Source organism: Zea mays, chromosome 6, assembly GCF_902167145.1.
Source record: "Zea mays cultivar B73 chromosome 6, Zm-B73-REFERENCE-NAM-5.0, whole genome shotgun sequence".
In the NCBI taxonomy this organism is placed as follows: domain Eukaryota; kingdom Viridiplantae; phylum Streptophyta; class Magnoliopsida; order Poales; family Poaceae; genus Zea; species Zea mays.
The window spans coordinates 31,928,583-31,940,883 of NC_050101.1; the positions used below are offsets into that span (position 1 = coordinate 31,928,583).

Here is a 12,301-nt window from a genome sequence, read left to right on the forward strand (position 1 = left end):
AGTCAGTTATCGTCTTGCTGGATTGCTCGGCGGTCTCGCCTCGCTAGGTTGCTCGGCGAGCGGGTTGGTCAGTAGCTTCGCCTCGCTGGGTTGCTCGGCGGATATTGGTTGGGGGGCGAGCTGGTCGGCTTGGTGAGCCGTCCCCAGGAGGCCTTTTGGACCCTCACGCCAAGGTGCTTGGCAGGTGGGTCGCTCGATTCATGGGTTGTATTTGAGAGGCCTTTAGGCCTTCTTTTATGTACCCTGTTCCTAAGTATCCAACAATATTCGTATCCGCATACACTCTTCGCTACATACATCTCTCGTTTACACTCTCGCATTAGAACGTGAGGCTATCTCTAGCATACCTCATATCGCATCCTCTATCTTATTTCTTGTTTTAAACTTCTCAGTATCGTCTACAGTTTTTTCACGCTACGCTAGTCTGACCGCCGGATATAGCCATAGTAGCGAAAAAAAATCAATGAAAATGGGAACATCCATGCACATTTCTTTACATTTTTTTTCTTTCTCGCATAGAAAAAACCACATATTCCCTTCTTCTTTCCCAATCTCACTGGCAGGCACTGCCTCCATCATCCTCTGACTCAGAGAGAGAGAGAGCAGCCGAGCCGGTTCAACCCCATGAATACCGCTGCTGCAGAGATCACGGCCTGCTTCTGCGTCTGCAGCTCCAGCAGTAGCAACAGCAGGGGCTGCAGTGCAAACGACTGCTAGTTCCCCTTTCCCCGCATGATCTCTGCCCCTTCCCCTACCTTCTCTTGTTCTTGCTTGCACGACCCTTTTCCTTGTGCGCTAGCTGCCGCTTCTTCTTCGTCTTCCTGGAGCTCCCCGCATCCACACATGCCCCAAGAACCAGACAATAAAACAACACGGAACCATCGGAGTCTTTTTCTACTACTATTTCCAGCGATTTGATTATATGGATGTGTGCACAGGTGCACGTAGATAGGTAGAATAGAAGGGAGATTATAGCTAGCTAGAGGCAGCGAGCAGCTCGGTTGCTGGGACACGCGATCGAGCTACAGCAAAGAAGACTGCAGGGTGGCGCGGCGGGCATGGAGGATCTGTACAGCATCCACCCGGGGATCTCGCGCCACGGGGCGGCGGCGACTAGCGAGGCGTCCGGGGTCGCCGGTGGACCGGGCTCACCCCCGCCCCCGCCCCCGCCGGCGGCGGATCTGACGGAGCTGGTCAAGGCGCAGATCGCCGGGCACCCACGCTACCCGTCCCTCCTCTCCGCCTACATCGACTGCCGCAAGGTACGGTACCTCGCCGTCGCATCGTGCGGTCGGCTAGCAGTAGCTAGCACCTAGCAGCTAGCTCGCCGACAATAATTACGCCTTGACGACGCGGGTCGGTTTCTTGATTTGGCGTGGCAGGTGGGCGCGCCGTCGGAGGTGGCCACGCTGCTGGAGGAGATCGGCCGGGAGAGGTGCGCCGCCGCCTCCGCCGGCGGGGAGGTCGTCGGCATGGACCCCGAGCTCGACGAGTTCATGGTACGCACGCTAAACCAGTTGTTCTGATTCTTGTGTCGTTATTACATGTGACCGTGGCGACGACGACGGTGGCTGCGGCGCGCAGGAGACGTACTGCCGGTTGCTGGAGCGGTACAAGGAGGAGCTGTCGCGGCCGTTCGACGAGGCGGCGTCCTTCCTCAGCAGCGTCAGGACGCAGCTCAGCTCCCTCTGCGGCGGCGCCGCCTCGCTCTCCGGTAAGTAAGTAAGGCCGGGGGGTGTTTGATCCTCCGGGCGTCTGGCTGGGTTTTGGATGTTGATTGGAAGGATTAAAACATGAGCTAATTATTATAAAACTAATTGCATAAGCGTGGCTAATTCAGGAGATGAAGCTATCCGTGATCAGTTCAGCGGTTTGCTACAGTAAACATATAGATCTGGTTTTATAATCAGTTCGTCTTTTTAATTGTCATCTAAAACTCTAGTACGTACGGGGAAATAAAAAACCCATATTAATAATAACTCCTCCGCTCACATGCATCTCTCCGGCCGGTCGCCGACGAGACGAGACGACCTGCCATGCCGCCATTGTGGACATGCGGTGCATTATTGCTGTTCTTGTGGGAGCTGTGAACTGTGAAGCGAAGAAAGCTAGCGCGTGTGCGACTATAGAGGGGCGAGGATGGTGGATGGATACTAGCTGCTTTGATGAATGTGTGCGCGTGTGCGTGTTCTTCTTGTGTGGTCAAATCGTGTCCATGCAAATGGGGTGCAGGAGTGTCAGACGCCGGGGTCGGATGAGTAAAGTTTTGAGCGTGTGCTTCGTGTAAGACACTCTCCAGCAGGATGTAAAATAGGAGACTTATGATATGGGATCTAAGTTACTGTACACCAACCAATGCTTTGCCTTTGTTTGCTTATCTCTCTCTCTCTCACCTCCTCCTCTCTCACATGGAGGTGTATTTGCTGCTGCTACTTGTAGACTTGTAGGCTGCCTCGATCTGACGACTGATGGAACTTGAGCGAACTGCGCGCTGATGGGCAGCGAGCCAGCGACACTGCTTGGATGGCTTTGGGAAAAAAGAATCTTGCTCGTGCATGCTAGATTGCTAGCTATACTGGCCAAGGTCATATCCACAGGCCCCAGCTTCCATTTCGGACTCCACAAGATTTTTTTTTTGTTGTCGTGGGGGTAGCTCAAGATATAATGATCCTGCTTGTTTGGATTTGTTTTTTCAGCTCCTAGCTACCAAAAGCTGATGCGGATTGCCAAATGTCCTAGCTATAAGAATTGCTTGATAAAAACCGTCCAAAATCAACATGAACATAGAATCGACTAAATCGTCACGATAGTAGTAATCCATCGTTTTCTAGACCTTGAACCCTTTTGATCACTTCATCTTCCTCCACACGTAATTTCTACGACACTCAGATTCTTCCCAAAGCCAGATTCTCTCCACAGTCAGATTCTTAGAAAAGCTGGTTAGAAAAAAACTAAATCAAACATGCCCCATGTTGGCTTGGCTTTAATTCATACCGGCTTCTACGTTTATAATGTTTTGTCTCTATGAATTGCACCTGCAGCAGTCTGAACAATTGACTTTAATCCGAAGCGAATAGCCTGATGGATTCTGGCTTTTCTTCTCTCTCTCCAACTATCCTATCGCATCCCCTATTCCAAACTTTGCACTGTAGCGGTTTAATCTAAAGTGCAAATCCCTATTTTACACGAACTGCTGCAAACAACCTAATTGAGACTATCTCTACTTCTCTAGTGGATCTTGTCTTTCCTAAGACCGCCTTTAGCACCTTACCCATATGGCCATGCAAAACACTATTTTGTATTGTTTGTAAAGTGACGTTTAAATATAGTGATCGGGATGGGTAAGCTGAAAAAAGTACAGGTTTAGCGTGTGACTTTCTAGTAAACACTGCAGTCTACAATACGAGACAGTCTTGTACACGGTTATATGCACGATCTGCTTGCCATAGACTAAAAAAAGTATCGTGTGATTTTCTAGTTTCATATATGATCTCTGTGCTATGATTTCTTGTGGTAACCAGTGATTAAGGATAGTTAGGCTTCTTTGTGCATGGTGATCATTAAGTTCGTTCACTGTACGGCTGATTTGGTGACCAGAGAATTGGAGAGGATCCATGTGGGTGAATAGGAAGAGGTTTTCTCCCCCATGGATCTTCTCCAATTTCCTAGTCACCAAACCAGCCTCCAATGTTTCTAGACCAAGGTACAATACACTTAAAGCGGCTAAAGACTTGCTGCAGTTACAGTTGCTGCAGCTTATTTTCGACACAATTATTTAAACCCCATTGTTACTTGCCAATACAGCTTAAACATATCATAAGGGCAAATTCGGGTGCTAATGCAGCTTAAATAAACATACCATGAGAGCAACTTTGTGTTGGCTTCCAGGTAAGCCGATGGGATGGAGATAGGCAGTTTTATTTAGCAGTTTACATTTATAAGGTTGTTTTGTGCTAGTCATTGTAATCTGCGATTGCGATTTCCATGAACATCTCGCCACCATGACCAGGTGAATTTGCAGTGGTGAACACCCATGGGCTTTTGGAAACTTCACATGTTTAATAAAGTCAAAAGCACGGAGGTTGGTAACTATGGAAGCATGTGAAACCTTTAACACAGCCTAACAAACTGTAACACGGTTCTGGGCAGAACTGTTCGTGTCTTGTTTTCTTGCCATTCCAATGTATTTAGGCAAAGCCAAGTGCAGTCATGCAGGTTACTGCAAAGGGGAATGAAACATGATCATGCCGATGACCACAGTAAATTTATCTCTTGTTTTACTCAGAGGGATTGTGATTTTATACGTAAACTGTGAAAGTTCAATTCGATCAGACCAATAGAAATATGCTCGCGAGTTTATACAAATTGTGCGTGGGAGTCTGGCAATGAGCATCATACTAATATTGATAATGACAAGCTACTGAGATAAATTGTTATAGTGATCTCAACAATATGTTATCACGGTTTTGTGCAACAATATATTATACAACTACTAATCTTTAATGACAAGGCTAGTGAACATCACATTAGTTATTTATGAGTTGACATATTGGCAAAACTAGTAAAAGATTATTTGAGTGTATACTTTTATAATCTTTGTTGAATGTGTCATTCAATTATATGTGCACTTGTAATAGGGTTCGGGAGTTTTCTTGACCTGTCTGAAAATGTCTTCTTAAAACAGTACACAAGGGTTGTCTTACCGCCGCAAGTCGAGTTTTTTTGTAAGGTAATTTTTTGCTAAATATAGACACAAAATAACTGTTATAAGTGCATGTATGATTCATTCATTCATTTGCTTTGCTATATGTGTTAAGCTATGTATTATGGTCTAAAGCAAGCATGGTTATTTCTCTTAATGGAATGCATCTCGACAAGAGCTCCAATGTTAGATATAAGCTATTGTTATAGCAATGAGCTAGGGTTTCTTTTGATGTTTTTATGGACTTCACTTTTGAACATATATGTTTAACATGTGTGCCTTTTATTTTTTTCTTTTTGTTTTTTTTCTGCATCTTTCAATGGGAATATCCTAACCTTTTATATCTCAAGAACAATATGTTTTTCTTCATTAGGAAAAGAACACCCGGGTTTTTTCATACCTTTTATTTTTATAATGCTCTGTGATTTCTAAGGGGTGAAAACATAAATAAATGTGGGGGCAATCTTGTACTAATAACTGGATTGATCTATGTTGCTATGAAGCCCTAATATCAGTGGCGGACACAGGAAGAGAATTCATGGGGGCTAAGAAGACTACATGACAAAATCAAGCAACATCGTAAAAAACTAGTGTTGCATAGAATTCAAGTTTTATATCAATACACGATATAAGTTTAAAGAAGAAATTTATATAACAAAAGAACCAAACATACCACTAAGTTCTTGATGATCGAATCGAAATCGTGTGTACCTTGTTGATTGCCGATCTTCTTTAAGGGCAGGGGCGCCAGTAAAGGGGTGGGGTAGGCGACGTCTATAGCCGAGAGCCAGGGCTTGCTGGTTCACCAAGCTCGTCGGTCGCCGGGATGGGTCGCATCGTTGCGACGAGCGAGATCTGTCTTGTCAGGCAGGCCGATGTCGTGATGACGATGTGGCGGGGGTTGGAGGTGTTATGAATCAATACGACCCAAAGCAGATCAAACACAGAAGACACAGATTTAACGTGGAAAACCTCTCCAAAGCGAAGGGGAAAAAACCACGGGCACCGGCCAACAACAATCTCACTATTTTTCGGGTGGTTACAGATCGCAGGAGATTTACAATGAGATGACTATTTCCTGCGGATTACAAGTGTATTTATAGAGGCGAAACCCTAATGTGAGTAGGCAACAATCCGTACCGCCCCCCGCACCCCAGGCGTCCCTGGGCTGCGAGCCAAAGGCCAGTTGGCATCGCTACGCTCCGCCCCAAGCCTCCCAGCGACAAGCCTCCACTTCGCTCGCCAACTTGGCCGCCTTTTTTAGAATTTGGATCACAAACTCAACAGGAGGCACCTGGAAGGGGCGCGTAGCGTCGAGAACGAGGATGTGGCAGAAATAGGGCATCAGAACAAACTAGTTTGGGTTGCGTTGGGAAGAATAGGGTTGGGCGGACAGATGTGAGGACTGAACCGAGGAGGTGGACGAGAGTTGGGAGGACTAGGTCGATCCGACGAGGAGGCTCATGATAGGGTTGTTTTAGGCCATGTTCCAAACCTTTAGAGCTAATTGTTAGCTACCTAATAAGTTGTTAGCTGGTTTTAGCTGGTTTGAGGCAGCTAACAACTAATGGTTATTTGAGGGGTATAGCTAACAATTAGTCGGTCAGTTAGTTGATCCGTTCTAAACCTCTCAGCTAATTTTAGTCGGTAGCTATTAGTTTTAGAGATTTGGGACATGACCATATCCTATCCATAACTTCAATTTTTCTACACTTGACAATAAATGATCATTAGGTATAAGAGGTTGTACAAAATTGAGGGGAGGGGGACATGACCCACTTTGCCCCCCCGGCTCTGCCCTTGCCTAATATGATATTATGCTTTAGACTATTTGTTTATAAGATCAATGATCAAATAAATGCTGCCCTCATGTGCCAATTATGAAATCCTTCATGCATCCTATCACACATCAATATCTGTGGTGAGCTTTGGATGATCCAGTAAGTATTGAATGGCGTCGGTTAGGTTGTAGTGTATTATACACAAATGAGACACAAACTCCATGGTAAGCTTAATTATTGGTGTCCTCGCAACTAATGGAGTATTAATGGGGTGTTTGGTTTGAAGAGTTAATCCATTCTAAATGAGATGATGTATCATGAGTCCATTTAGGGCTGGAAATGGATGTCTTGAGATCTGAATTATCCGTATTCGTATTCGCTAAAACTGCTAATATGGATATCTCTATTCGTATTCGATTTCAATATGGATGTCAAATGGATGTATTCGAATTCGATTTATAATACTTTTCTCTATCTGGTTCCATATCCGTATTCGAAAAACCCATGAAACATCTGATGCTATCCGTATCCGTGAAAAAATATGTTTCATGAAACCATTTCAAACTTAACTTTATCACTAATTACTAATTAAAAATGATTTTGAGTTTAATAATATACTAGAAAAATGATATATATCATTTAAAATATTAAAAATATTTATATGATAAATAAATATATATATCAACCTTATATTTCTAGTGATATTAAATAATAAAATTCAATAGGTTTCATAAACATTCAATTATAACTCTCAACTTTATCTATATAGTGAACACATCTCAACGAAGTTCCATAAACATTCAACTATAACTCTCCACTTTACAACGTATAGATAAATTTCTTCATGTTTTCATTTAAGTTTTGGTACACACATTTATATAGGACATTTATTCATTTTAGAACGAAAAATTTGTTTTTCTTGGTACATTTACTATTTTATATCAATTCTAATTTACTTGTATTTGTACAAATATCTCTTATTAAATATCACGTGTTGTTGTTTATCTTTTGTTACATGCTTCGATAGTTTAAAAATATTATTTATATAGTTTTGTTGACTTGGATATGGAGGTTCACTAGAAATCTATTTTAATTTAAGTTTGTTTTTACTATCTATAAACTTGTACTTAAATAAAAATACACATATACATATGTTAAATTTTAGGGTATGCTGTTTGAGTTGAATTGAGTAAATATCCGAATAAGAATTCGACTATCCATTTTGTATTCATATCCGAAGATATTCGAATTTGTATCCGAATTCGGGCTAAAATATGGTAAATTGTGACATTCGAATTCGCATCCATGCGTATTCGATCCGTTTCCACCCCTAAGTCAATTCCATAAATTTGGTGAAATGAATCCATTCCTCATATTATTGCTAGTTAGTATCCTATGAAGAATGAAATGGTGAAGCATCAATTCATTCCATTCCACAAACCAAACGAGAAGGTGAGGAGTGGGAATATGATGGACTGCCTCATTTCTCAAACCAAACATATTATAGGTAAATAAGTGTATCACCTGCTTAGGCAGCAGTGGACTGGTGAGGAATAGAATGATGGATGCCCTTATATGATTTAGCACATGGTTTGGCTATGTTAGAGATGTACACATAACACATGGTTATCGGTGTCACAGATCAAATTAATTTTTGTACTACTTTTCTCTCTTATAAGAGGTTAATACTGAAGGAATACTCAAATTTAAGCAATGGTATGGTTCTACAACACGAAATGGTAACAAACATTCAATTTTCACGCATACTAATGCAAACGAAGACACTAGTTTTTGCATTTTTGTTGGCAGACAACAATAAAAATGCAATTTGCTCTCTAGATCAGGGAAATAACTTTTTCTTGTCCTGGATATGGTATTATTTCTGTACTAGTGGCATTTTAGTTTACCATAAACGAAACCATTAGAACAACATAACTTTAAATTAAATAATTGATTAATTTTCATCTTCAATTATTTCACTGAGTGGTTCCATTCATGCAAATAGGTACTGAAACCCATTTGATTCTGCATGATGTAGCACAGAATGTTTGCAATAAATGCAGACATGGATATCTAGCTGTGTAAAATCTTTCGCTGGGTCTGTTAATCTGCTGTTTCAGCAAAATTCTATGGATGCTGTCCACTACTTGATTTCCTTTAACTTTGAAAGATGTAGGGATCTTTTGTTAAATCTATGTGTCTAGGCCTCTAGGGCCCTGCGACTGCCATGGTGGACGTTCAGTGCAGTGTTTAAAATAGCAGGCTAAGGCATTTATCCCCGGCCTTTTTCAACCGCTAGAAAAGGATATATCCAGATATCGCCGCAGCTAAATGCTTTAGCGGTTTTCAGAACATACAACGTCATCTCTGTAATAAACTAATAACCAATGCCAAAAAATACAATCCGCAGTTCAAGACTTCAGAACCAGAAATAATAGCAAGGAAAACAGCTAGTTGTTGATTCAGTTAGCCATTTAGCAAGCAAAACATTCACCAGAAATAATATGCACCTACCAGAAGTCCAGAACATGCACCTAACTCACTGTAGCACGCACATTCAGTTATCAATTCAGCAAGCAAAATAGCTAGCCACTGATTGCAACAAGCAAAGCAGCTAGCCATGCTCCTACCTCACCCGCAGCCGAGCAATCAGTGGCGATGGTGACCGCTAAGATCAGTGGCGCGATAGCGCCTCCCACGCCCTGCGCCGCGCACCGACGTTCTTGAGCTCCGTGGCCCGCGACGGTGCCCACTACCTTGGCTTGGCGGCGGCGCACACCTGTTTAGATGTCTCGAGCTCGCCCCACTGAGAACGCCGTCGATGCTCAAGAGTGGATCAGAGGACAAGGGCAGGAGCAAGCAACACAGAGTCCGGTCGGCTAAGGTTTTTAGTGCTCGGCTGCAGGCTATTGTTTTTTTGGGCCCAAAGTTCATTCGGCCGGATCGGCCCACATCTCTTGCTTCGCATAGCAGCAGCTTCCAAACGTGAATTTAGCGCACTAAATAATACCTGGTTTAGCTGTTTTAGCCGGCTAATACCGGATATTAGCGTCTCTATCTGTTTAACGCTAAAATGTGAATATCGTATCCTCACCCTTCTCCAACAGCTATATCCGGATATAGCGCTATTTTAATCATTGGTTCAGTGTCCCTTCAGAATTTACGTATGACGTTTGGGTTGATGTTGCCGCACTGAAATTATAATGTTCTAGCATAAAAACTTGACCTGCAGGGGGTGGGTAAAAAATGATCTAGCATAAAACAAGGTTAGTTTCCAGGGTTCAAAATATTGTAAGAGCTGATGTTTTCACATTGAAATTCTAATGATCTAGCATCGATGCTTGCATAAGAATTGAATGGGAAACTCTTGTGTGCCTGGTAGATATCAAGGTAAAACTGCAAACCGTACCAGTTAAAGTGAAGTCTAGTAGAATAGGAAAACACAGCAAAAATACCCAACTTCTACGCATGAGTTTGTGAGGTCTAATAGAATACTTTACAGTAATTTTCTACAGTCTGGTGTCATACGAAGGAAGGCAGACATTTATGTTATGCATCCTATGTTTCGTTTCCCTGATATATTATTATGTGTATTTACTTATACATTTTTTGGTTCATATAATTTTTATATGGTGTGTACTAGACTTCTTTTTTTTTCCCATAAACAAAACCCATAGAGCTCTGGTACTTAACATACCTAGTCAACTTGTGTTTAAAAAAATGAGAAAGATTGCATTGTTGTTCTGCATAGCCTATTTAATCTAGCTTGCAACTGGGTTTATGGTAGTTCTTAACTGGGGCTGTGCAGCTTGCTTTATGGTTTTGCAAGCAAAACTCATTATGGGACAAAACAATTAAGACACCACCAACACAGTTTCCGATGCTTGCTAGAAATGTACTATGCTTTACAACACAATATAGTGGAAATGTTTTATCCCAAGACTACACCACTTTCTGCAGTTGCTGGCTTTGTGTTTGTAAGACACATAAAAAAACTGAATTAGGGCCTGTTTGTTTACCCCCATGGATTATATAATCTGGATTATTTTTGGAGGATTATATAATCTGGATTATATAATCTGAGTAGTCCTGTTTATTTACCCAGATTATTTGAGTTGTTAATATGATTCTTTTGTATGAAACTCATATATATATATATATAAAATAATTCAATTGACATTGACAAATATTGCATTAGCAATATTATCACGGAAGGCATTCATGTCACCTTCTTCATCCCCAAATTGACTAGTACTAGGCGCAAAAACGATTCGGTGGATTATAATGGCAATGGTGGGTAATTTCTAGGAAACTTGAAAGGGTAGTGGGGAAGTGGGAAAAATAATCTGAAATAAGCACCTCCTCACTTGCTTATGGATTATCATAATCCAAGGGGTTAGATTATATAATCTGGGCAAATAAGCTGGACTGTTTGTTTGACTTTTAGGATTATTTAATCCAGATTATATAATCTGGGGGTAAACAAACAGGCCCTTAGACTGCTGTTAGCCTGTTACTTGCTACAGAAGGCTGGTTCTCAGTGTCTGTCTGTTTGGTTATGGATATCAGGATATGGTTCAGTTTTATTGCTGTAAAAAAGGGGGCTTATGGTCCGTTTTTAGCCGCGCCGCGGACGGCGCCTTGTCTCACTGTTTTGCATTAGCCTCCCTCATGCAATCTAATCTGCTCCCCTTGTGTCCTGAAATCATTTTATGATTCCCAGTCAGCCTAGCATTTCCATCATGTTCGAAAACTGCAATCTGATTTGGAATTTTGGTTTCTTTTGCATCAAGATGAAATGGTGGAGTCCTCTGAGGACGAGCCATGCTCAGGCGACACAGACGCGACGACAGACCCAGGGCAGGAGCACAGCTCGCGCCTGGCCGACCGCGAGCTCAAGGAGATGCTGCTGAAGAAGTACAGCGGCTGCCTGAGCCGGCTGCGGTCCGAGTTCCTGAAGAAGAGGAAGAAAGGGAAGCTGCCCAAGGACGCTCGGTCGGCGCTGATGGACTGGTGGAACACGCACTACCGCTGGCCGTACCCTACGGTAACATGCTCACAGCACACACCTGTGCTGTGACTGATCTTTCCTCGCTTTGAACGAACAATCGAATCTGTGATCGGCATTTTGCTCAGACTAAGTATCTTGTTCGGCAGGAGGAGGATAAGGTGAGGCTGGCGGCCATGACTGGGCTGGACCCGAAGCAGATCAACAACTGGTTCATCAACCAGCGGAAGCGGCATTGGAAGCCGTCGGAGGACATGCGGTTCGCGCTCATGGAGGGCGGCGTCTCCGGATCCTCCTCCGGGACGACGCTCTACTTCGACACGGGCACCATCGGGCCGTGATCGATGCGATAGATACCTCTGACGAATTGGGGGCAAATTGTTGGTTGATACTGAGATTAGTTACATGAAGCAATATCCGCTGTCATTTTGTCGGATTCATTGTGTATATGCATGGGCGACAACGTGTATTGTCGGGTACACAGTATGTAGTGGCATGTAAAGACACCGTAACAATATAACATGAATTGTTCAATTGCCTGTTGCATTTTGATCACCCTGTTTTACATCTGAAAATTTAAAATTCAGTTCGGAAGCGACGGGATGTATATATAATATTAGAGGTCACTTGAATGAGAGATGTTTTCTTAGGATCACTACAATGTTTATTGGGTCGGAAAGCCAAGATTGCATCCTCAAGACTAGGTAAACTCTATGTATAAGCCGTTGGGCTCTTCACTCTAGAAAACACAGTGATGTCGGTTTATCTGACGCCACCGGTTGGATCATACCACATGGGTACGACACCTCT

At 42.8% G+C, this 12,301-nt stretch overlaps 1 protein-coding gene across 1 annotated transcript; it reads left to right on the forward strand.

Moving 5' to 3' along the window:
* Positions 1 to 580: 580 nt before the first annotated feature.
* LOC541961 (knotted related homeobox 5) lies at positions 581 to 12,023 on the forward strand. Its single transcript, NM_001111615.2, has 5 exons — positions 581 to 1,262; positions 1,383 to 1,499; positions 1,585 to 1,714; positions 11,277 to 11,530; positions 11,641 to 12,023. The coding sequence occupies exons 1-5, from the start codon at positions 1,059 to 1,061 to the stop codon at positions 11,830 to 11,832; spliced, it is 897 nt and encodes a 298-aa protein (NP_001105085.1). The 5' UTR covers positions 581 to 1,058; the 3' UTR covers positions 11,833 to 12,023.
* The last annotated feature ends 278 nt before the right edge of the window (positions 12,024 to 12,301 follow it).